Source organism: Poecile atricapillus, chromosome Z, assembly GCF_030490865.1.
Source record: "Poecile atricapillus isolate bPoeAtr1 chromosome Z, bPoeAtr1.hap1, whole genome shotgun sequence".
NCBI lineage: Eukaryota > Metazoa > Chordata > Aves > Passeriformes > Paridae > Poecile > Poecile atricapillus.
Window position 1 is genome coordinate 135416926 of NC_081289.1, and position 25107 is coordinate 135442032.

At 43.4% G+C, this 25107-nt stretch overlaps 1 protein-coding gene across 7 annotated transcripts in view; it reads left to right on the top strand.

The window, feature by feature from the left end:
• The first annotated feature begins 1804 nt into the window (after nt 1-1804).
• The window catches only part of NPR3 (natriuretic peptide receptor 3), a 92094-nt gene continuing 68791 nt past the window's right edge, over nt 1805-25107 (top strand). For 3 of the 7 annotated variants that reach the window (XR_009276081.1, XM_058826363.1, XM_058826364.1), the window contains exons 1-3: nt 1807-2827; nt 7422-7544; nt 11070-11236. Coding sequence is in view for 6 of the 7 variants with exons in the window: in XM_058826363.1 (XP_058682346.1) it covers nt 2125-2827; nt 7422-7544; nt 11070-11236 (993 nt within the window). In the remaining variant the exon portion in view is untranslated. Of the gene's footprint in view, nt 2828-7421; nt 7545-11069; nt 11237-25107 lie in introns of all 7 variants that reach the window. The other 4 variants (XM_058826361.1, XM_058826362.1, XM_058826360.1 and 1 more) reach the window with 3 other exon arrangements.

Sequence of the window (25107 nt, forward strand, 5' to 3'; positions counted from 1 at the left end):
TACCTCACAAGGAGCAGCCTGTGTAAAGGGGCAGCAAACCTGTGATATATGAGCTTACTATCTCTTCTGTTGTGTTTACACAGCTTATGCTCAAGTAAGACAGCTAGGAAAGTATGGAGCTCACATGTGAAATAAAAAAGATATTCTGCTGGGGAAGAAGGAAATCAAGAGAGTTCTGACCAGATTTTGGTCCTGTAAACACATCTGTAGGGTCACCACAAAGCAATGATTACAAAGGTCAGCATTTCAAAATGTGCCTTAAGAAAATGTTTTTGCAAGATTTGTGGTAAAGATGGCTGGCATGTTGTATATTGTAACATTCTGCTTAATCTCCTCTATGTTATACAGAGTCATTTACAACAAAAAATGCCTGACATAACTTACAGCACAGGAGCACACAAAACCAGATTCACCAGGGTAGATGTTTATGTAATCTTTGGGAACACTCTGAAGTTTGATTCAGTAATCAAATAAAACTACGAGAAGCACATTTCTCAGACACTACCCATCTTTGAATTTCTGAGCTTCTTTATTTTACTGAGCCTTGTTAGATAAATTTTGATGATTATTTCTGTACATCGTGTTATCTGCTGTTTTCATTCCACTTCTCGGTTGTAATTGCACAAGCGCTTTGAGGTTTCTCTATTTAATTGAGACATCTTAAAGGTGAGCATATGGTCACCACAGAAGTGCAGGTTTCCCATTCATAGCCTGCAGAGGGAAGGCAGCAACAAAAGTTAAGTTTACACATACTGCCCTGACAACGACCTCTGTGCTGAACTAAACAAACCTTCTGTAAAGCCAGGAGCAGTTCTCTCACCTTTCAAACACAAACCTGGCACTCTCCAGCAACCATAAAACACCAAACTGTGCAGCCCTGCTCTGGCTTTCAGGATGTGTGCTGTGACAAGGTGCACAAGGCTCCACAGACCATCCTTTAGGATATTGCAGTAAAAAAGCATCAGGTGTTCCAAAGCCTCTTTCACAAAATATCTTGCCCATTTCACATCACTTTATTCCAGAAAAGGCTAACAAAATATGAAGCATAGCAGTTTTAGGCCAGTGAGTAGAACTGAACAAGGACACTCTTACACGCAGTGTTGTCCCAGTAATTCCAAAAGTTCATTTTTCTCCTCAGTAAAATAATCTCAGACCTCTCCTTCAGTGGGGTTAACCTCTGTTGCTTGAGGCATGAAACTGTGTCAACACAGTGGGAAATTACAAAACCCGGTATCCAGATCTTCTTGGCGCGGGGGACTCAGAAAGATCCCAGAGGGACACAGGCAGGGGTCACAGATCCACTGTCAAGTTCCCCGTAGGCTTATGTTGTGCATGGGCACCTTTCCGGGTGAAGTGACGGAGCAGGGCAGCTCTGCTTGTACCCTGCCGCAACGCCCTTCAGGCTGCCGCCTGCATCCCCCGGTGCTGATGCTGCAACATCTCCTTCCCCAAATCCCGCAGCCCTGCCGAGCACCGAACCCCTGAGTCCTCCGGGTGCCTCAAAAGCCTTCCTTATGCGGTAAAAGCCAGCTTAAGCAGGCTGGAGCAACCCCCAAAAAATATTTAAGAAAAAAAAAGAGTGCAATGGGATCCTTTACTCCCAGGGCCCGATGGCGGGGACTCGCTTGACGAGGGAGGGCAGCAGCCGAGCAGGAAGGTAGGCGAAACACACACATCAGTGTTAGATGTATGCGATAAGGACACCCCCCTCCCGCCCGCGGAGGTGTGCGGGGCGGGGGGGCCGCAGGGAGGGGGCGGGCGGGAGGGAGCGCCCGGGCCGGCTCCTCCCTGCGCACAAACCCGGCCGCGCCGCGCCGGGCGTGCGGAGACGCCGCCGCCGCTCCCGCGCTACTTAAGCGGGGAAGGCGCAGCCCGGCAGCCCCGCGGGGGGATCCGGCGTGGGGAGGAAAGTGATCATAGTAATAGCCGTCCATCTATAAGAGAACGAGAAAAGCAGAGCCGAGATGCTCCGTCCGTGACCCGCAGGCGGGGTGGGGAGGGGCAGGTTGTGAATCCGCCAAACACCTGAGAAATAAAGCACGACCGAACAATTTCGAGGCGGGCGGGGAAGGGGGGGGGCGAAAAGTTTGCCGGAGCTCGGGCGTCTCCGGGGGGGCGGGCGCGATGCCGCCCTGGCTGCTCAGCCTCTGCTGCGTGCTGGCGGCGCGGGCGGCGCTGGGCGGCGGCCCCGCGGGCGCGGAGGAGGAGGAGGAGGAGAAGCTGATCCGGGTGCTGGTGCTGCTGCCGCAGGACGACGCCTACCTCTTCTCGCTGGGGCGGGTGCGGCCGGCCATCGAGTACGCGGTGCGGAGCCTGCGGGAGAGCGGCGCGGGTCTGCCGCCCGGCTACGCCTTCCAGCTCACCTACGAGGACTCGGCGTGCGGCAACCGCGCCCTGTTCAGCCTGGTGGACATGGTAGCCCTGCAGCGCCGCCGCCCCGACCTGCTGCTGGGGCCGGTGTGCGAGTACGCGGCGGCGCCGGTGGCGCGGCTGGCCGCGCACTGGGACGTGCCGATGCTGTCGGCGGGCGCGCTGGCCGCCGGCTTCGGCGCCAAGGGCGGCGAGTACTCGCACCTCACCCGCGTCGCGCCCGCCTACGCCAAGATGGGAGAGATGCTGCTGGCCCTCTTCCGCCACCACCAGTGGAACCGGGCCACGCTGCTCTACAGCGACAGCAACCCCGAGCGCAGCTGCTACTTCGCCATGGAGGGCGTCCATGTGGTCTTCCAAGAGGAGGCCTTCCACATGGCCGTGCACAGCTTCGACGAGACCAGCCGGCACCTCGACATCGACGACGTCGTCCGCGCCCTCCAGACGGGCGAGAGGGGTGAGTGGCGGCGGAGTGCCCGGCCGGGCTCCTCGGTGGCGTTCGGTGGCGGCTGGGGCGGTGGGAATCCCGCGGAGGGAAGGACCTGCGGGCGGGGAAGAGCCACGGCTCGTCCCCACCCGTGGGGAAGCCCACTGCGGTGCTGCGACGGCAGCCCTGGGCCAGGCGTCCCCCGACGGATGGGAACAGCAGCCCGGAGTGAAAGCTCTGCCCGCAGAGGTAGAGTTTGGCTCCCGACCGCGTAGTGAGCGGTTTGCCCTCGGGGACTACCCTAGGAGGGCTTTGTGGCATGGTAAGAAATCAGCTTTCTGCTGGCGGTCTGGTTTACCCAAAATTATCCACGTCTGCAGGGCAGCAAAACTGTTGCTTACTCGCTGAGATTTTTGCAGTGGCACTGTAAGCTCAAGTACTAAACAAGAGTGTTTTCCTCTCACCCCGCTGGGTCTTGCAGCGGGAGACCTTTTCTCGACTTCTGCTATTGGGAGCCCCGTCGAGTACCTCGTAAATAACAGATGCATTTAGAGGAAACGGTAATTTCAGGGGATGTGTGCATGTGAAACACCTGAGTACATGCTGTGACATTGTCACTAACAGTTAGCTAGACACCGTGGAGATAAATGGCTTGTAAAACATCTGGGACAGTCATGTCTGGGCTGGAGGAACTGACTTTTCATCGTGGAGCAGCAAATTAAAATGCTTTGGAATGTGCAGTTTTATGCTTAGATGTGCTTTAAAGTGAGATCTTGCCTAGTAATGTGTGGATGTATTTATGGGCTTATCAGAAACACTTTTTCTGTTATAGGGTTTGGCCAGCCACAGGCTTCCCCAGTAAGTTATTAAAAAAAAAAAAAAAAAAAAAGTGTTCCAGGAGTGAAGTTCAGGGTGAAGTTAAAGTCCTTAGATATTTTCCAAGAAAGCTGTGGATGTACAAAGCCCTTTGTACAATTCTTACATATCTTGTTGTAAAGTGTTAAAATAGCATCAGAATTGGGCAGATAACGATCATGCTGTGTGTGGCAGGCAGAACTGGTACTATGGTGGTGTAGGCTGTGGATGGAGCAGCCTTGCACTGCTGATGTTACGCTGCTGTGAAATCATCAGCGTGCCAGAATGTGTGAGGTAACTGAGGTCTAGGTATACAGTATAGCAGTATAGGGCTCTTTAATTCCCTATTCACTGAAGCAGGTGCTTAAACCAGAGCTTTCTTTTTAAGCACCATTTGGGGAAATATAATGAATGGAGAGAAATAAATGTGTCAGTGCTGGAGGAAACCACAGTGTGGGGAAAGATGCTTGTCAAGTGTGTGTGTGCGGCTTTCCTGATGCTAAGAGCATTACAGCATGCTTACAGCAGGAAAAGACAAGTGTTCACCCCAGCACCACTCTTCACACCATGCTGACAGTCAGGGAAGAGAGCTTGCTTTCAGCCTAGTCTGAAATGCTTCGCTGAGCTGAGACGTTTGATCTTTCACAATTCTTGCAGCTTGCAAATGACTGAACAGAAGCAGCCCTCTTCTTTCTCCACATTGTGCCCTGTGGGGTCCCTCCTTCCATCTCACCTCTTCATTTGTCCTCTGACTCCTGCCACTCAAGTGGGACCCTCCAGCTTCCACTTGTGCCTTTCTGACCATGAAGACTGACTGCAGGACTCACCTGGCAGATTCATTTGGCCCTCCTGCTTATGGCATCTTTCAGGTTACCACAATATTTTAAGAGTTCTACACCATGTGGAGGGTGCACCCGATGAGGTCTGAAGATCAGTCAGGTCTTTATTTGTCCTGAGAACTCACTGGAGATCCCCTAGCGGAACAGCAGGACTTGTGTGCAACAGCACACTGTCCAGTGCGTTTTTTAGAAATGTTTTCGCTTGGTTGGTTTCCAGTTTTTAACTACTACTGTGTCACACCTGCTGTGATGCCATCCTTGGCTCTAAGCCCTCACCTTTTCTACTTTTCAGAGGCTGCTGCTGTTTAGGCTCCCACCTGAGTGGTCAGCCTTCACTGAACTCCCTGCCTGGGAGTGGGCTTTCAAGCAGATACAGGATTCTTGCTTAAAACTCTCCCAGAGCTGGGACAGAAAATGCCCCACCAGCTGTCCTGTGGGAAGCAGGACAGAGGCTGGCCCCAGGGGTTAGGTTGCTGCTGGTTGGGGGTTTGCACTAAGCTCTCAGATGCCTTAGGAGGAAGAGGCACACTCAGCCTTTCACCCCTGTGTACCAGGGACTGTGTGTTCAGTCCCTGGAGCCATGTGAAATGGTTGAAGTCTTGGAGCCACAGAAAAATGATGATGAAGAATATGATAATGAAAGTTAAGTGCTTGTCTACAATTAGTTTGATTAGTAGTTCAAGCTTCCTTATAGGCTCAGGTAAGCCTGCTGCAGAGTTCATGTTGTAGGCTCAGGTTTACTGTAAGGCTCACAAATGCAGGCCTGTGCTTAAATGTATATGCACATAGTCCAAAGGATGTGTGTAGCAAAGGGAATGCCTATTCCTTTAAACTGGAATTAAACTAAACTATTTTCTGGATGAGTCAACAATCCTAGTCAATAAATTCAGCATATTAGTATTAGAATTACTGTGGTCTGTGTGTATTATGGTGGAGGGAGAACATTTTGTATGGGTTTGCACGTACACATTTGTACATACACAATGGTAAGGTACAGATGCAGATTAAATACATAATTTATGTTTTTGGAAGATTGTGAGAAACATACCCATAGCTTATTTGCTTCAGAATATTGAAATATGTAATTTTTGCTTTCCTGCTGGGTTCGAAACCCCTTCCAAATAGTTAATATTACTTCCCTTACATTCCTTTAGAGGCTTACAAAAGACAATTTAATGTATTTTAAAGTAGTTCCCCACACACTCTCTTTCTTTTATTCCTTTTGCTCAATGTCTTTTATTGGTGTTGTGGGAATCCCTTTGATTCCATCTACAGATTACAGTTTTACGATAGAAGTGAATTACAAAGGCAAAGTCAAGGCAGAATTGGGAGGGCAGCAAGGAAACATTTCAGAAGGAAATCTCTCACCTATATTGAAATTAAGAACAGTGAGACAAATTCATTCCTGATGTGTGTCTGGAAAATATTTGATCCAAATTTTATTGTAAGAAATTTTTTTTCTTGTTCATTTTCCTTCATGCTAATATACTTCACAATGCTCATGAAATATGTCTTGCTCTGTTGCTCTGGAAATTATTATATTTCTCTGCCATAATCAGTAGGACAGAGCTATGCATGGTATAATTCTGAAGCGTGGGGTTGTACTGAACATGACTCACCCCAGCGGCACATCTGGAGGTTTATGCCTGTGATGGCATCCAACCAGAAAGGCGATGGGAGAAGATTCATTGTGTGCGAAAAGATTTGGCCTGTTTGGCGTTTTCATTTCTTATAATAGAAAACACTTCCACCCAGAAGAGCTGAATGCGGTTTTGATTCATTTTTATTGTTGGGTTGAAAATATTTGCGTACATTATTGTAGCTTTTGAGTCCTGCCATGTGTGACGGCGTTCCTGGAAACGTGCATGCAGTTGGTTTTGAATCGCTGTCCTAACAGGCTCTGTTGGGCTCTGCCTCTGCTGTAGGATGCAGTCCCAAAACACACACTTGTAAAGTACTTTGCTCCTCCCTCTGATATTAGGATCTTTGTACCTGTAGTCCTGTGAAACTGTGTAAAATCTTGTAGTATACCTTGCTCTGTATGGGAGCTCTCTCCCCATTGTTGAAGACCTCACCTTTTGCAAAAGGAAAGAGTAGCAAGAGCAGTAGCCCCCTGCCCAGCAGATCTGGGAGGAGACCTACCAACCATGGTCATCACACTGAGGGTCACAGTGCCCACACTGGGCTTGTAGGATTCCTTGTGGCAGCAGAGCCTCTGCTTAGCAACTGGCCCATGATAAATGGGGCTCTGTAGTGTTTGTACCCACCTTTAATCTTCATGCTTATAAAATGGTGCTCGGTTTTTCCATTTATTAACATTAAACATCCCATCACAAGTTGTTGCCTAGGATTGTTGTATGGTCTCTGAAGAGAGAGTCGTGTTCTGGAAAGATTCATACCACTGTCCCTGCTGCACAGGTGCTGCTCTCTCTTAAGTACAGAGAGGTAGCAAAATCTTGGCCAGATACCTAAATATTAGGTAGCTGAGGTGTAGGCAAGTTCAGTCTACATCAAACTGTTCAATGGAATAGAAATTGAAATGGTAAGGTCATGGTATCTCCATCTTTGTCTTATGTCCACTTAGAAATAACAAAAGAAGCTTGTGATTGTGGTCTAGTCTACAAATACATGCAGCTAAAGAAATTAGGAGCCAGAACTTACTGCATTTTGCAAGGGTAAAAAATCAGATCACACACAGACTCTATTTAATTACCTTCAGAGGAGACAAGGAAAGAGGAGGCCTCTCTGTGTTCAATACCTGTCTTGTCAGCTCTTTGGGAAATCAGCTTTGTTTGCAATCTGTGTTTCCATGTTTGTTGCAAAACTGGGAGGACAGCTGGGGTCACTGTCTCTGGCAGCATTCTTGCTTCACAGGCTGTTCTCTGAAGTTTTTGAGCTGCTTCTTATCTATGTTTCTCATTCTCTTCCAGTTGTAATCATGTGTGCCAGTGGTGACACTATCAGGAACATCATGTTGGCTGCTCATCGGCAAGGAATGACCAACGGGGACTATGCTTTCTTCAATATTGAACTCTTCAACAGCTCATCATATGGTAATGTTTTTCTTGCCCCAGTGTGTTGCAAAGTCTTTTGTAAGCTTAGTAGTATTTTTAGATTTGTTAGCCTCAAAACACGCAGCACGGAGTCCCAGAAGACACCACTGTCTCTCCCTGTTGTTGCAGTTTTCTTCCACTTGGGCTATGGTACTGCAGGAAATAAAACAGACCTTGTGGCTATAGTTGCTACTGGGTGGGTCACAAGATGCCAAATATGCTACAGCGATTACTTATTTAATTACTTTCTGGGGAAGTAGTGCCAGACAGAGATGCTGGTTATGGTGTGGGTACCCTATTCTGCAGTGTGTGTGCTCAGGTCTAGGTGACTTACACCATCCCCAGCCTTGTGACTGGCAGCCTGATGACCTGTGGGCTGAGCAGATGGCTGCAAGGAGTAATTAGCAACAGCCAGCATTGTGGGTAGTTGCAAGGTTAGGGTCTCCGGAAGTCTTCTCTGTGCTGGGACATCTACAAGTCTAATTTATTTTGATCAGAGGCTCACTGTCTGCAAAAATTTTCAGCCATGCTGTGTTGAAGGGGAAGCACTGGATGGGACATGGACAGTCCAAAGTTTCTAGAGCAGAATATAGCTGCTCTCAGCTGGTGCAGCTGTGTCACTTAAATTCAAAGTAATATCAGAGAAATGTGATTGCTGAGATCAAACATCAGATGGCTCAAACTGGGGCAGGTTTTGGTGAAGTATAACATGGCTCTTAAAAGGAGCAGGTTCTGCAGGTGTAGAGAAAACAATTTCCTCCATGCAGACTGCTTTAACTAATGCACTACAATAACAAATTAATTTTAAGTTAAAAACCAAGTGAAAGTTTAGAAAAAAGGCAAAGTGTGGAGGTTTACTTTCTTTAAGCCGTAAAGGTTGACCAACAGAAACAGTTGAATTTAAAATTTCACTGAAAACAGTGCTGTGTAACAGTTTGTGTAATGAAGGTATATAACAATATAAATTCAGAGATTTAGATATGTACAGAAGTATAGCTTCTGCTACATAAATCAAGATTAGCTAAAGGATGCCAAATTTTGCCAAGTAAGAAGGAAATCATTCAAATATCCAAAACATGAAGTTGTAGATCAAGATCAAAGCTAATGTGGGAGACTCATTACCACATTTCTTTATCACAGGTAGCCCAGTCTTCTTGTAGCTTTTCTGAGAGATTAATGAAAACTGTTAATTTTCTGATGTAGTGTAGTTAGAATGTATCATTTCCTGACATTTGTTTTAAATCTGTTTTTCTGCTTGTGGATGTGTTTCCCATGTAGAGTGAAATGACTGTGCATCAGAAGCTGACTTTTGTTCAGATGGCCACTGCATGTGAAAAACAAACACAGGAGAAGTGTAGAGAAATTCCCCCAAAAATCATTGTTCCCAGTGCCTTAGATTTTGTACTTCATAAAACCCAAGAGTGGGTGTGATTGGGCAATTGGCACTGCCTCCATGTTCAGATGACTTTATTGCAGTTTGCTGTTGCCCTCTGTTCTGAATATTTCTAATTTTTCAGAAGAACAGGCTTATTAAATGCCAAGACTGCAATAATTGTACACAAGTATTGTAACAAGATGACCTCCTGCAAAATAATCCATGAAGGAATTTAAATATGTAAATTATTCTAGGAACGCTGTAATGCAGGTGAACCTACCCCAGTCGCAGTGTCTGGATTTAAAGAAGGAACATGTATAGTGTCAAAGATAGAAAATTATATTCTACTTGCGCTACCTCTTTGTCTTTGATTTCTTTTTTTATGTATGTAATATCCTGCATTTTAACTATTTCCATTTGCAAATGCAAAGCTGGGGCAGAAGCTGTTCAGCTTAGATGCTTCTGCAAAGCTTCTACTCTCTTTTGGGGAAGGTAGCAAGATGTGCTTGCTTACATCTGCCAGATGTGCATTTCTTTCTCTTTGAAAGCAACAAAGAGGATGGGTGCAGGCAATGGAGGGAAGAGTGGCAAAACCAGAAGTGGGATATTAGCTGCTATCCAGTGTCTCCATTGGGTGTAATGAATAGGGTTCTGTGTAAGTGATTTTGACCTTGTTTTGGGACATAAGTCCCTCAATGAAAGCATATGCATCTGGAGCGCCTCCCTAAAAAAATTAAATCACTTAAAAAAATAGCAAAGCTCATTACAGTCCTAGGTGGTGCTGGGCTTGGTAAATAAGGCTTTCCTCGGGTCGACAAGAGAGGTAAAAAAGCTTAGGTGCTCCTGTGTCTCCTGTCCTGTGCAGGAACTGACATGAGCTTCCCTGGACCCAAAAGCTGCAGGAAAAAGGGCTTATTCCCCAGAAAAGTGTAGGGCCTTTACTCCTTCCGTTGTGCTTTCTGAGGAGGCAGAGCAAGTCTCCAGTTAAGTCCCACCAACAGTGCTGGGATAACAAAAACATGCTCTATTTACCTGCTTCAGGTCCAAGAGTTTGTTCTTGCAGCTTCGTGATGCAGCTGGGAAGCACTGTGCAAGGAGAACCATGGGTGTTTTACCTGTACTCCCATTTCTACAACTTGCTTCTCTTGTCTCCAAATGACACTGTGGTCCTCAACCCAAGCAAAATAACTACATCATCTCTGATTTCAGGTTCCTGTGTGCCTCCAGGTCACCTTGGGAATTTAGCATTAGTTTTGTCTTGGCTCATTTAGCTGTAATGAGGTTTGGTGCTGTTGTTCCAAAAATAAAGACTGTCTAGGTTTTAATTACTTATAAGCATTTAAAGGCTCACTGCTTAGGGCTACCACTGTTCCCTCTAGCTTTTTTTAGTTATCATTTACATCAAATAGCACAAAACCTGCTCCAGAACAATATGAACCTTTCTACTGACCTCCTGAAACTTTGCATTAGGATCTCAGGGTCTGCTAAGGCCAGGGTCTGTTTGTCAGAAGGACTTCTTTGCTAATAAACAACCAGTCAGCTACCGTGCTTTTTAAAAATGTGGTTTCTTTACTGATGGCCTGAGTTAAATTGTTCCCTTGCTGTGACACAAAACACATGTAAATACAGCGTAGGCACAGGATTCCATTTTATTTCTATGTATTCCTTTCCCATTAAAAGCAGGGCTAGTCTGGCAGCCATGGCACACGTGGTTTTGTCATTGACTGCAGTGGGAGAGCCTCCCATTCAGGCTGATGATCATGCTCTTGACTACTGATGCTTTTCTGACTGTCCAAGAGGAGTGATGTGTAACAAAAGCTTTGTACTTGAATCTTCTCTCACTTCTTCTAACCCAAATATCTCTGCATTTGGGATCTGGTATATGTGTTTGGCTCCAAGATGCCACACTTAGGATTTATTCCACTCTTTTAAAATAACAAACACAGCATGGGAGAAAGTTGTCCTTTGGTTTGCATATTTATTTCTTAGCTATTCCGTACTGCCTGGTTTCCTGCATACCTTGAAGAAAGGTCTGTTCTCCTTTGTACTTTACTATCTCTCCAAATCAGATCAGAGAAGGGGACTTTGGGGTGGAAAAAGGAATCCCATAATGGTACCTAGTTTGGAAATATGCTTGTTTCCCTCTTTAGGAAATGGCTCTTGGAGAAGAGGAGACAAACATGACCTTGAAGCCAAGAAAGCATATTCATACCTCCAGACTGTCACTCTGCTGAGGACTGTGAAGCCTGAGTTTGAGAATTTTTCCCTGGAGGTGAAGAGTTCTGTTCAGAAGCAAGGTCTTCATGAAGATGACTATGTAAGTAATTGATGACAGTCTTCAGATCATAGTTTCTTCAAAAAGATGCTCCTAATTAAAGCAGAAATGTTAGTGAGACCTTATCAGGACAGAATCAGTTGAAAAACTATGCTGTTGCACATATAATTAATTTTTGGGGGGGTGTATAATGCAAATTACAAGAATAGACTTGGTCTAGGTGCACTGTATCTGTGCACCAGCATCCATGACCAATTGTCCTGTGCTCACCTCCTAGTTCATCAGCAGAAAGGCTGGGCAAAGGCAATTCTCTCTCACCCTACCACTGATAAGTCTTCTTAACAGGCAAAGAAAATCTTCCTTCCTTTTTGTTTTTTCCCAATAATTAATTTTTTTTTTAGAATCCAATCTCAGAAAGTTACACTATCTGTATTGCATGCGATGAAGTCATTCCTGTGTGAATGAGAAAAGTGGTCTTATTTCTCAATGAAGCACATTTAAGTAGTTGCTGTTTTTTATTTTGAACTGTCTAAAATATCAACAGAGTCCTTGCCAGTTATTTTAAGCCTTGGGAACACCACTATTTTTCATAGGTGGACATGGGAAACTGTGCCTTTTTTTAGCCTCTCAAAATGTATGAGGAAAATAACTGAAAAAAAAGAAAAAAAGGCATCTGCTTTTGAGCTACTGCTAAGTTAGTTATTTAGGCCTTTTCATAGAAAACTCATCTGTGGGAGCAAGAATGTATAGCACGTACCTGCAGGGATTTTTGCATGCTGATACAAGTACTTCCTGGGCAGTCAGCCTTCTCCATGGTGCAGCCTCGAGAAAAGAGGTTCGAAGAGAATTTGGTCAGTCCTTAGCTGTAAGAAATGAGAGGCTGAAAGTCAAGAAAGCAGCCTAAACCCTAAATTTTCCAGTTTCCACTTAGGCTTCCATCTCATGCCTTTGCTTTAAGCATTGTGTCCATGTTTAGTTCATCAGCTTGTGCTTGAATATTGTGTTAAAGAATGAATAACCTTTCCTGTGGTTTATTGTGTAACTTTGGCTACCTTTAGAAAATTCGTTCTTCTTAGAACTTGAATGTATTTTATTGAAATATTTTATCTAAATTTTTAAATTTGAATCACAACAAGTGATATATATGTTATTCCTGTGATACTTTCAAAATCTAATCATAGTCTTTTGTTGGCATGTTGAAGAAATGCCACTTCACAATTTCAAGGTGGTACAGTCTGAAGAATCTGCTAAATGAGTTCTGAAGAAGGCCATGGGTCTTTAATTTGTGCTGTTCCTTCTTTTTCTTTGTGTCCTTTTGCAGATGTCACTTAGCAAGCTATGTCCTTTGAAAACCTGCTATGTGTCTTTGGTTGTGGCTGGTGAAAAATGTGATTTTAAATACTTAAGTATTATATATATATATAATATACTTCAGTACTGTGGCTTTTTTTCCAGTCTGGGCAGTGTGACATCATTGCCCTAGCTAAGAAAAGCCTTATACTGCTGAGAACTCAGGGTGCTGCCTGTGGGCAGTTTAGAGGCAGGCAAGAGGATGCTTTTCTCTTCTTTAGGGTGGTGATCCACTGCAAACCCTGTAAAGTGTTGATTGTTGACCTGTTCTGGTCAGCCAGAATTGTATCTAGGAGAGAGCAAATTCCTCATGTGCCGTCAGGGGGAAGATTTTGAAGGCTAATGTGTTTGCTGGGGAGATTCCCTCACAGCTGCACACCCACTGCCTGAAGTCCTGTGCTGTCATTCTTCACCCCATGGCTGCTGTGTGTGCTGTCAGTGTTCCTGGCTGTCTGGGGCAGCAATGGGGGCTGGCTCCCTGCCATCTCATCTTTGATCTTCAGCCTGGCACTGAGGGCTGCCTCTCCCTGTGCCCCATTTCCATCTGTGATCCAGAGTCCCTCAGATTGTTCCAAGTACTCCTTCACACAAAACCTCGAGTCTTTGCTAGGGCCAGGCAAGTTGCATATGCCCCGTCCTGCTGCTGTTTCTCCTACTCTTCTTGTTTTTCCTTTCCCACTTGGCTTTCTGTTTGCTTCCCAATCTGTTCTTTCAGGGACATAGAGAACTTCTTGTGATGTGTGTGCACCTACTGCAGGTTCCTGCCATCTGAAGCATCAGCCCTTGGCTCACAGGCTCCTCCATGGTGGAGGCCATTGTGATCTGGAGCTGTCTGTAGAGGAGATGCAGGTCATGGCTACGGGGGAGGAAGGTTTGGTTTCAAATGCAGAGTATCCTGGTATTAGATGGAATACCTTAACAAAAGCAGACCTCAGCAAAGCCTCCCCTACCTGCTTTTTCGTGGCCTTCTAACAATGGTAAAATAAAATGTCTCTACGAGAATTAGTTTCTGGTTGAGTATAGCAAAAAAAAACATAGCTGTGTTTCTTCATTAACAGTGCGTGAAGTTTAGCTTTTTGATTTGTTTTGCATTGTTTATGATGAATTATACATTTCCCCCCTTTGGACAGTGGGAAAGAGATGCATCATATTTCCTTAACTGATTGTCCTGCTGCCCTAGTCAGAGGAGAAACATTTTGGTGCAGTCCTCAGGATTAAGAAAAAAAAACATTCTGAAAGCTAATGGGGAAAAATAAAGTCAGATTGAAGGCAAATTCCTTCCCCTCTAAAAAATTTCTGGGTAGTGGGCACCCATTAAGTGTGCTTTCTTTGGCAGCATGGGAAAAACGTGGCCTGGGTATGCATTAGGCAAAGCTGTGTCCTCCAAGGAAAGACAGGGAAGAAGTCCTGGAGCTGAGTGGGTGAGAAGTGGCAGAGATGGATTTTGCTCTGCTGAATTCTGCTCCTGAAAACAAAAACTATGTAGAAAGATAGTCAATAGTACAGCCCATCTCAAGTCATATCCACGGGTGTTGAAATATAGTCATCATTCTTTTCTGCAAGCTGTGTCCCAAGAGGAGATGCTTAGGGAGGTTTGGATTTGAAGCATTCAGTGTGTCTGCTTCTCTGTGTGGATTTTTCCAATGTCATGGGAAAATGGGGCCCCAGGCCCATGGTCTAAATTATCTCACAGTGACCCTAACTCAGCAAAAGTCATTAGTGCTGCCATTTTGTCCTGGCCTCTTGCCAGCGCTAATCCTAAAGGCATTATTATCTACCAAAAAAGAGTATCATAAAAATGGAAAATAAGCAGATGACATAAGGAAAGATAAGGGAGACAGAAAGGGCAAAGTCCTAAAGCAGCAGCTGTCCCACTGCCAGATGCAGAACACATACAGCCCTTGGAGGAGTAACAGGTCAAAGAGTGTTGGCTGTCTTCAGCTCCAGCTGTGAAATCACACAGAAAAAAGAAAAACGTGTTTTGGGTATGTCTTTCCCAGCTCAGAAGTTTCTGTTGTTTCTGCATGGGTGTTATGCTTTGGAAATGGGGAGGGTGGAAGAACCTGTACCTTGTGAGGGAGCAGGAAACAGTGGGAAAGACAATTTCTCCAGGAATCTCTCCTGTGAAGTAAAAAGCTTCCTTAAGCTCCTTTTAACTAGACAGCATTGAAAATAAGAGTGGCAGAGAGGTTCTGAGAAAGCATCTTGGAAATATTTAGGTTGCACAGCATGGGGTATTGGTGATGTTCCCTGTCTGCAACGTCCCTTTGGAAAGTCCCATTGCTGCAGCTGCCCAAGTCCATTAGCAAATATTGTTAGTTTGTTTTGTTCAGCAGTCTGAGTGTGAAAGCAGTTACTGTCATGTTAATGTGACACAAAGAACTGTGGGGTGAAGCAATAAATCTGCTCAGCCATCATTTCAGCATTCAAGTGTCTCATGCTTTTTCAAGAAACATGGTGTAGTTTTGTAGAAAGCCTACCTTTCTTTTACTGTGCCTACTTGAATATCGACTTCTCTAATAAAATAAGAAAAAAAGGAGGAATTTTTTCAAAAATCTAATCAGATTTGGGTTTCAGGCATTAGTAGAATCGCTTTAACACTTTTATAAAAATGGTGGCAGTTTTCTTACTTTCGTAATATTTATGCATTAACAAGGCATTAACAGCAGAGAGTCCTGTGCTCTATAAACCAACTAACATCCGTGGTTTAATTGCAAAATACAGGCAAGCGCTGCTTGCAGACCTATAGCCTACTTGAGGCAGACAGCAGTGGGAATTGCATGCAATTACTTGAAGGAAGAATGTAAAACTGTCTCTAAATGGGTGTGTGAATAATTCCCAACACATACTGTAGGTAAAAATGTTTATGAATAAACAGTGTTTCAGTTGAAGTATATGCATAAGCCATTTTTATTAAATAATGCTGAACACTTAATGAATTGGTGGTAGGGTGCAGTTTGGAAGTTCTTAATGCACCTTCTGTTCCTGACTCAGGCATAGGATTCAATAAATGCTTTTTTTATGTCCAACCCAGTATTCTGAGTTTAGATGATTTTACAGCCAGGAATATTTGCTCTTCTGAGGTTACAGACCACCCATAGCTTGTTTTTTCTTCTCATTTAAAAGCTGAAAGTATAACTAATTAAACAAATATTTCTGCTGTGTTAACTACATGACAGCATTGTTCACAAGGTGGATGCATGGGTTTTTCCCTACCCACAGCCTTTTTCACCCTGAAAATGAGCACTGGGAGAAGGGAACTGGAGCTTCGGCAGTAAAGTTATCTCAGTGAAAGAATGAGCTATGTAGATTGATTAGCTCAACAAGATGCTACTCCCTATTAGAAGGGGGAACTCTGTTTTATTTAACTTTTGCAGCCCTCTGAAAGGAGAAATGGTGCACTCAAAAGCAACCTTTTAGTTCCAACAGTCAACTACAAAAGCTTCATGGGAGGTAGCTGTGCTCATAAAGTTTATCATCTCGTTCATAACATCCGTGCCAGACTCTTCCCTGAGTGCATTCCTTACGTCAGCCTTTTAATTAGGATTGCACATCAGCTAAGATAAGGCTGGGAGAAGTGAGCAATTCAGTCTTGTAGCTGTGATGCTGAAAATGTAACTTATTCAGCAATGTCCTTCTCACTTGTCTTTTCTCAGGCACAGGCAGGCGGGATTAATGTCAGGCAGTCTTTTGTGTCTTCTGACTGCATAAGGATGGGAGAGAGTTTTGAGGAGATTTAAGGGGAAAAAAAAAAAAAAAAGAAAGAACCCCCAAACTCTGCCAGGGGATAATTTGTTCAAATGAATGGGTCTATTCAGCTGCTGGAGTGCTTTGCTAATTGTGTTTGAAAGAATAAAAGCAAACCACAAGCTGCTTTCAGCAGCCGGAAAAAATGGTTTCACATGCCAGCTTATTAACAAGATGAATTCTATTAGTAAAACATATTTAAGATTTTCATGACCAACCCTTCACCCCTTGGAATTAATGAGAGTATCTTTATTTTCTGTAAGAGAAGTATTGACCTGTGGACTCCTAAATTTGGTGAATACAGCAGACTTTTTTTTTTCCACTGAAGTTAATGCTTTCTCAGTGGTATGAAAGACCAGTGTCATCCACATCAGGGTCTTAGGCAAAACTACAGTGTAATAGTAAGTTATTTTCCCGTAACAGATGTCATAAAAGACAGTAAAAGAAAGAAATTATTCATCTCTTTTCCAGTGGATTTGTTTAGTTTTTCTAGTCTGTCTAAGCATATTTTTGAAGCTGTCTTAAACCATGGAGGAGATAGTGTAAAACTGTATGTATATCTGGAAATAGTAACATCTGAACTTTTCGGGAATGTAGAAGTTTAGAGTTGATCTTCGTGGATATGTTGTATATTTTCCATAGCCCCATGTTTTCACTTGGATTTCACAGATATTCGCATTCCACTTTACTGAACAGGCACTCTGAAATTTATGGGTAAGGCCCTCTTTGAAGTACTTGCTAGAAATATACCTTATTTTCCGCTAATAAAGTGTGAAAAAGATGTCCTGCAAAATTCATAGCCTGTTTCTGGTTTTAGTGCCATGCCATTTGCATTGCAAGTAAACCAAAAGCTAACTTTGAGGTATTGTTTTAATGTAAATTTGTAGGATTTTTGACACTGGTGTAGAATGTCCTCAGGTTGGGCTCTGAATGAAGGAAAAGGTAGACTGTCTATCTCATTTTGCATAAAATAATGTCACTTGAAAAATTAAATACCTTTGCTTAACAGACTTTTTAGCAGCCACTGCCTTTTTCTGTGAATTTTGTCCTCTGGGTCTCATGAAAATAATACTGAGTTGGAAGTCTCCTTATTTACTGGAAGAATATTCAGCTCAACAGGGCATGAAGAGGAGGTTTGGGTGAGTCTGTCCCACATCAGGATGGTGTTGCAGCCAGCAGCAGGCTCCTGGGCAGGCAGCTGGAAGCTGTTTTGCACTTGCTAGATGGCTGATTGGATGCTCCAGCCTCAGCACCTTGGGTGCTGTTGGAGGGTTCACTTCACCTGTGCTGGCTGGTACTTCCACACTGTGGTCACAGTGTTTGAGTTCTGTCTGAGCCAAGCAGTTTAATCTGAGACTTTGATTATGAGGCAGGAGGTGTGGGGAGGGGGCCATGCTTTGTTTTCTTTAGGGATGTAAAGGGAGAACAATTCTTCAAAGCCAGAAATGTAAATTCCTTGTTTGAGAGCACCAGAGCAGAACTGTTGCCTCCACACTGAAGGGGGTCCAGGAAAGCTTTCTTGCACTCATTTGGGGTATTGGTATGGTGTAAGTGATTCTGAATGACAGCAGGGCAGGGTCTCACTTTGTGATACTCACAAGTGACAAGTCCTCTGAAAAACCAGTGTAAGTGGCAATCAGTAACACCTCAAGTCTGAGACCTCCTGCTGTGTCAGCACATTCATTTCATATGGCTGAGTGCTCGGAGGTTAAGGTGAACATAGCTCTGGGAAAGGTTCATTCTCCAGAGGGAAAAGAAATCCTAATAGAAGGGCAGGCCAGTCCCATGGGTGAGTCAGGTCACCCTGGTGTATGAGTGTTGGCAGGGCTTGGGTGCGCTCCACTCCATTGGGCTGTAAGAAAAGGACAGTGTACAATGTGCCAGCTCTGATTTTTTTATTCTTTTTTCAGGGGATATTTAGCAATTTTGCTAATGCAGAAGGGGCAATGTAAGTCATCCTATGAGAGTGGGCTGTGTGAATAAATGCAATGGTGTTCTTGTGTATGCAAGGAGGCATAGGAACCCACAGGAGGATACTCAAAACTTTCCTTCTCTCTTTAGTAGATACTTTTTTCATTAGGGAGAGAAGTCTGGGACAAAAATGAGAAGGTCTAGCCCACTCTAAAAAGAACTAATATATCAAAGTGTATTGAAAAGACAAGGAGCGTCTCTGTCCCAGAGGAAATGAATAAGAGGGGCATGAGAAAGGGGCATGCAACAATGGGAGGAGGGTAGGTGAGGACGCCCTTTGCTCCGTGGCTGGGAACAAGGTGACATTCACTGAGCAGGACATTTACATTTGATGGGAAATGCCTGTGTACAATACATCCAGTTAGCCCATCAGCCTGCAGACTGCAAAATACCGTATAGAGCAAAACCAAGGAGGATCTCAGAGATCAGACAGTAAATGCGGCGGCAAGCAGATAAAAGAGTGAGTTTTTAGTTTCTTTGAGTGGCTGCAAATCCTCAGATTTAGAGGTTTTAACTACCATGCTGCTGCTGAAGAGTGGGAGAATGTGTTTCAGGTGTGCAGCTGGAACCTTACTGCTTGCTGACAGGTACAGACAAATATTTGCTGAGACAGCTGTTGTACCTCTCCTGTGCTAATGGGATCCTTGCAGGGATGCCAGCAAAGGGATGGTTAATCAGCCAGCTGAACACCTTTCATCAGATACCCTGAAAGATCAGATATCTGAAAGAAAATAGCAAAACCAAATAGTTAAATTTTAAATTATTTGGAATGGAAGCATGACTAATAGCAGCCTGAGGGTTTGCATTAGTTCCATGCCGTTAAAGTTTACAAGTTCATATGCCCATTTACCCTGGTATTTAATAAAAGGATCATTTGTCATGGCAACCACAGCCTCAGGTGGTCTCTGCTAGCAAATTATTTACTCCCAGCCCACAGGTTCCCAAGGTCTTGGCAGGTCATATCTCTCCCCCAGCACCTGGATTTCAGTTCTAGCGGTGCCTCCACCTCAGGATGCCCTGCAGACAGGGCAGGGGAAAGGTGGAATTCAGATTCTCTGAAAGCAGAGCCTGCACACTGAAGTTCTCTCATGCTGACTCAGTAAAAGGATGCCCAGGGATTTAGGTGAAAGGAGCAGGAAATCTAAAAGGACTGATGCCCTATGGGGTTTTGTTAAGGCTCCCCACTCCATGGGGAGTTGTTACCTGGCTGGTGAGAATAAGAGGGTCACATCATCCCTCATTCCTAATCCTCCTCTGCTGGAAGAGGTGAACTGGGATACTTATGAATCCTGGGTTTGTGTGCCTAATTTTTGCCTGGTACGGATCTTAGATGGCTGATCACAGCTTCAAGCATAATTTTGAGCTAAGCACTTTTTGGCTGTGTCTAAGTCATTTGTGTTTATCCAGCCTTAAGACTGCAAAGCAAATGCTCTGCTGGGTAATCTTTGCTAATCTGCTGCAAAGCAGAAATGAAATGATCCTTTTTATCAGATGTGTTTATTACCCCATCCAAGATTTTGCCAGCCCACCAGCTAGTGTACACAGGTAAATTCAGTTTGAATATATGAGTTGTCTCCAAAGTGATACAGTGATTTTTCTGAGTTTTGTATGAGAACTGATGTGATCTTGAGAGTTTTTAATACAAAAAATAAAATATGTCCACGATTTTTGTGGTTTGGTGATAATGTTAGTAATCCAAAATCCAAAACAATTGCACACTGTACAAGGATAAACATTTAACAAAAAAATGTCCTTCCTGTTTGTCCTAGCTCTACATTCACTTAAATCACTTTAGCTTATTTTAACAAGTGGAACTGATTTTTTCAGATGAGTGACTGTCATCCAGAAAACCGATATGTTCCTGCTTGTAAAACATTCTTGCTTGCTGACATCAAAAACTTAGTAACTAATGAAAGGATGGGGGTGGTGGTTTTTTTGCAGCTAAGTGTTTATCTGCAATTAAAATGTCCCAATTTAAATGCCAACTTAAAATGTAAGCATTCATTACAACTGTATAACAGATTATCAGACTACCAATGGAGATTCTTAAAAAAATCTATTTAAAACAAGCATATTTTAGTTTCTGTATGTCTGTGTGTTTTCAGCTGAAAAGAGTAATTTCTTTTATTATCTCTTGTGTTTCACCACTATGACTAGATGTATAATTTCTGCACATAGCTTTGTAACTCATCATGTGACTAGCCACATAATTTGTTAGAAGGCAGGAAATCCTAAAAAAGTAGGAGGGTTAATTTTATAAATAACATGTTCTATGGTTAAGATCCATTCAGTGTTCAGGCAGTCACATATAGTGCTCTGTGCTAGAGATCCTTTGCATTTGTTGTTTATCTGATTTTAGAGATGTATTATGAGCATGGGATATTTCACCTTAACTGCAGGAGCACGATAATGTATTCTCTGATTATATCCTTTTCCTTGATAGGTGACCTGGAGCCCTTTAGAGGTAAATTATAAAGGTGAATAGTATGTGTGTAAATCATACATAAAGGAGAAATTCCTCTAAATTATTATTCTGTAGGTAGTTGAGTTCTGGTACAAAACAATTCTGCTCCTTAGATACATCAGTTGCATCCCTTAGGGGGCAACATTAAAAAGTAATGCAGGAACCAAACCCACAGAGGGGTGAAAGTGGCTGGTAGCAGCTTACAAAAGGAGTCAGTGAACACAATGGACGGAGCCAGAAATAAATCCCGCACGGTTTTCAGGGGAAAAATCTGGTCTAGAAGAGCATCCTGTCCCTGGAGCAGGTCAGTTCTCAGCTCAGCCTGCCCCTGCTTTGACCATGCCAGTGGAGGTCTGGGGAGAGTCTGAGAGCCCAGTGATGTCAGGCCATGGGTTGAGTGCAGCAGTCAGAACCCCTTGATGTGAAGTGACTGTGGGTAAAGTTCTAACTCTGCTGAGGTGTTTAATGTGTTTTTCCATGTTTAATGGAAGGAGCTCATTTTGGCTGTAGCTGGAAATTTCTTCCCAGCCTGTTCACAGCAGGCACTGGAGGTTTACAGCTATTTTTTAGATAACCATAGGAGAGTGTTGCTAGCAATAAACAAAGAATGGGCAGCTTTTGCAGGCAGTGGGGTTGGAAAGTTTTCTCCATGCCTTTGTATCTCAGTTGTCACTGTAACTTGACATATTCTAGCTGACATTTCACAGCACAGCTGCCCTGTAGTCTGGGACTGAATAGATTTTTGCTTCAGTTCACCATTGAGACAATAGAGCAACTTGTGGCTGCCCCAGCCAGATGATTGTGAGTAAATCTACTAGTTGTTCAAGAATGAAGTATTAAGAAAAACAAGGAAGAAGGCTTGAAGAATGAGATGAGATACAAGAGCAAAGGAGCTGGATTTGTGGTTAGTTTCCTTTCCATAGCAAGAAAATAACCTTCACTGACAAATACCCTTAACTCCCTGAATTTGGCTGCCTTATTTAAGGAAATCACAGATACTGCTTTAATTTCTTAATTTACTTTTATTTTCTTTCTGTTAATTTATTTTATTTCAGCAGACCTTTTCTTGGGTCAAAGGGCTGGCTTCTGGTCCACAGTTGGCTTTAAAGTGGATAGGAGTTTGTTGCTAGTAGTACTTCAGCCCTGTTGGAGTAAGCATCCTCTTGTCTGAGTGGTGCAGAGGCAGCAGTGGTTTGGCATGCCAGGAGTGCACATCAGCTCATGTACCAGCTGAGCAGTGCAGGCAGGCAGAGACATAGCCTCATCCTCAAAGACAAGTGCTTAATTGCAGAACAGCATCTTTGTGTCCAAATCAAACAGAAGGTGAATAATAAAGCAGGGATCTCGCTATACATCTTGTCTCTCAGGTAGTGGAAGCAGGCTCTTTCATGGTGGAGATGGGTGGCTGATGAGCTGCAAGCAATGCTTGAGACTCTCAAAAGGTGGGCTTCAGTCACAAATTCCTCATGCCACAGGCACATTGCCTGGTGTGCAGAGTGCTTGGGTAGGGCACACACCTCATCTCTGCTTTCAGCATCTCTGCTGCTCCAGTGAATACTGGAGATGAACAAGGAGATGGACACAAGCAGGCAATCTTGTTGGAAGAAGCCTCCTTAAAGAAAAGCGATATCTTGTTCAACTGTGGTGCTCAATTTTTAAGCTATAAATTTTAGAGTGGAGTGTAAGCCTCAGTCTGCAGAATTCCACTAATAAAGTCACATGCTCCCCTATGAGAAAAACATCTTAGGGATTTCCACATAAACACTGTCTCCCTGTGAAACATGAAATTGATGCTACAGTACTTGAATAAATCTCTCTTAGATATGCACAAGGTTTTACTGTTAAGCTCTTCCTCTTTTCCTAAGAAGACATGTGAGTTCCAGCTCCAAATAATAAAGTGAGTTTGGATATATTCTTTAGAAAACCAAGTCCTGAGCCCTAGCCTCATGTGTTCTTGAGCAGGTGCCTATTTATATATTTATAGAGACTGGATATCAGTGAATACAGCATGAGGCTCTCCTTGGCTACAGCTGTGCTGCCTGGAATTTGGTGTAATGCCATGTATTCCTTTTCAGTTTTGAATTAAATATTGTGGAAATGGCCTCCTCTGAAGAAAGCATGTATTTCTATTATTTTTCCCTTTTTCTTCCTATTTGTTTGAAGCACTATGGTCCAGTAGGGGAGCAGTATGGTTGCCCAAGCAAACAGTCTGTATTTTTAGTCTTAGGCATCTAAATATACAGATTTGATTAACTGTCTTACAGCTTTATTCGCCTTTCCAGTTCCTGCTTTGGTTCCACAGTGATGCATCCCTGTCTGAAGGCAACCAAAGATATGCTGTTTATGATAGCTGATCATGGGTGTATCCTGTGGCTCTGCATTTGTTGGGAGTCCTTGAAATCCTAGTCCCAGTGCATGTTAGCATTACCCAGCTGTTATCCATAGGTGATGTTCGGGAGCTCTGTGAGTTTCTGTTGCATAGCAGAATGGAGAAATCCTGTGAGGATCTGAGGAGGTGGATGGTGGGTTAGTGAAAACTTCGATCCTCTTAGGGTGGTAGCATGCTGAAAGACGCTTGGTAGTGTTATGGCAGTAGGACTAATACATTACTGCAAAGCTGAAACCTCATATGACATTGCTGGTTTGAAATGCACTTCACCTTTTCTCGGGTAGTGATCAGGTGTAAGAATATTTTTCCCTCAGTTTCACATTTTCAATCTACATGTCAGTTCCACCCAGAGTTTCTCATTGGGATTACATAAACTAGAAGTTTAACACAAAATCAATTTGTAATAATGATATTTTATCTTTAAAAAAGTTAAATGTGAATAATTTCTTTATGTTGATCATCTACTATATGGGAATCATGACCACCTTCTTCTAGATTTGTGCAGCTCAGAGCAAGGTCATAGCAACTCATCAAAGAATCGCTGAAAGATCCTGGCCACCTCAGGACCATAAATAAGTATTTAAAACAGCATGGGCTGTGGCAATGTCCTGAATGGGAATATGCAACATCAGCAAATGGTATTAAAGAAAGAAATCCCTGTTGTAGAGCTAAGTGAATAGCGCTGGATAGTGAGTCAGCAGAAGAAAACGGAAGATGTGTGCCAAGAATGCATGAAAGAAAAGTTATTTATGTCAGGGCTTCTTAGAAAAGCTCATAAAGAAGGGACCATAATTATAATTGGCTTGGTGAAGGAGGATTAAAAGGGGAGAACTGACAGTTAAATTGCAGCTGCTTAGAAAAATGCTTCTATTGAGATATGTTGTAACAGTGTGAGATAGTAGGAGCATCATGTCAAATATGTAAATTGGTAAGATTTTTGCAAAATGTCTGGGTACGGCCCTCTGCAGTTCCCTAGGGTCTTCACTGTTTGGGGCTGAAACTGTAGTTTGACAACTTGAATATTGCTATGGATGTACTTCTGAAAAGTAAATGCAAAGACCAAGTGTGGGAGATGTTGTTTGCCTTTCAATAGAAAAAAAAGTGATGATGATGCTCCCCACTAAGCATGGAAAGTGGTACGAATTGCTGTAATTGCTGTGATTCAGAGATGGGCAGTTCCAGATGGAGGAGAATAATCTTATTTTACAGTCAGTAGGCAGGATATGGAAAATTATGAGTCTGGCATAGCTGTATCTTGGCTGTCTTCCACATCGGTAGTATTTTGCATTGCTGTGTATGCTGTTAACACCTTGGTATATATGAACAGTGTGGTCACAATATAGCTGCTTGGGGAACTATAACTTTGAACTGGGTAAAATTTATGCACATGATTTGCACTGAGAGGGGTTGTTGGGTTTTGGTTGTTTTCTTTTCTCTGATAGAAGGTGATTAATTAGAGGAGAAAGGCAGGAAGATAAAAGGAGTATATATCTTATTCACCTGTGCAGTTAGCATACTTGCTTTTTAGGTGTATGGTATTAGAATAGGATGTGAAAGTAGAACAGAAGATAGCTCAGAAAGAGGTTTCCACATATTTGTACTGCAGCCTCCAAAGATGTTCAGCAGAGCTGGCAGCTTCTCTGATGCCAGTGGCATTGCTGCCACGTTGAGGGGGTGGGCCTGCAGTACAGGGCATGGACAGAAACATTTCAGTAGATCTGATATGCAAATTGTGATCACAGCATTTGGAGCTCTGCTCACACCTGTAATTAAAAGGCAGCATAAATTAAAATGGAAAACACTACAATGAAAAGACTGCTTTGTATTAGAGCTCAAGTAAAAGAACTTTTAATAATCTATAAGATTAGTGGGCCTTTAATAGATTTTATACTCTGTTCAGTTTTTATCCTGGAGGCGTCTAAGTTTGAACAACACATTATTGATTACCATGGATGCCTTCAAGCAGCCTGTAAAGACATCTTCACAGTTACT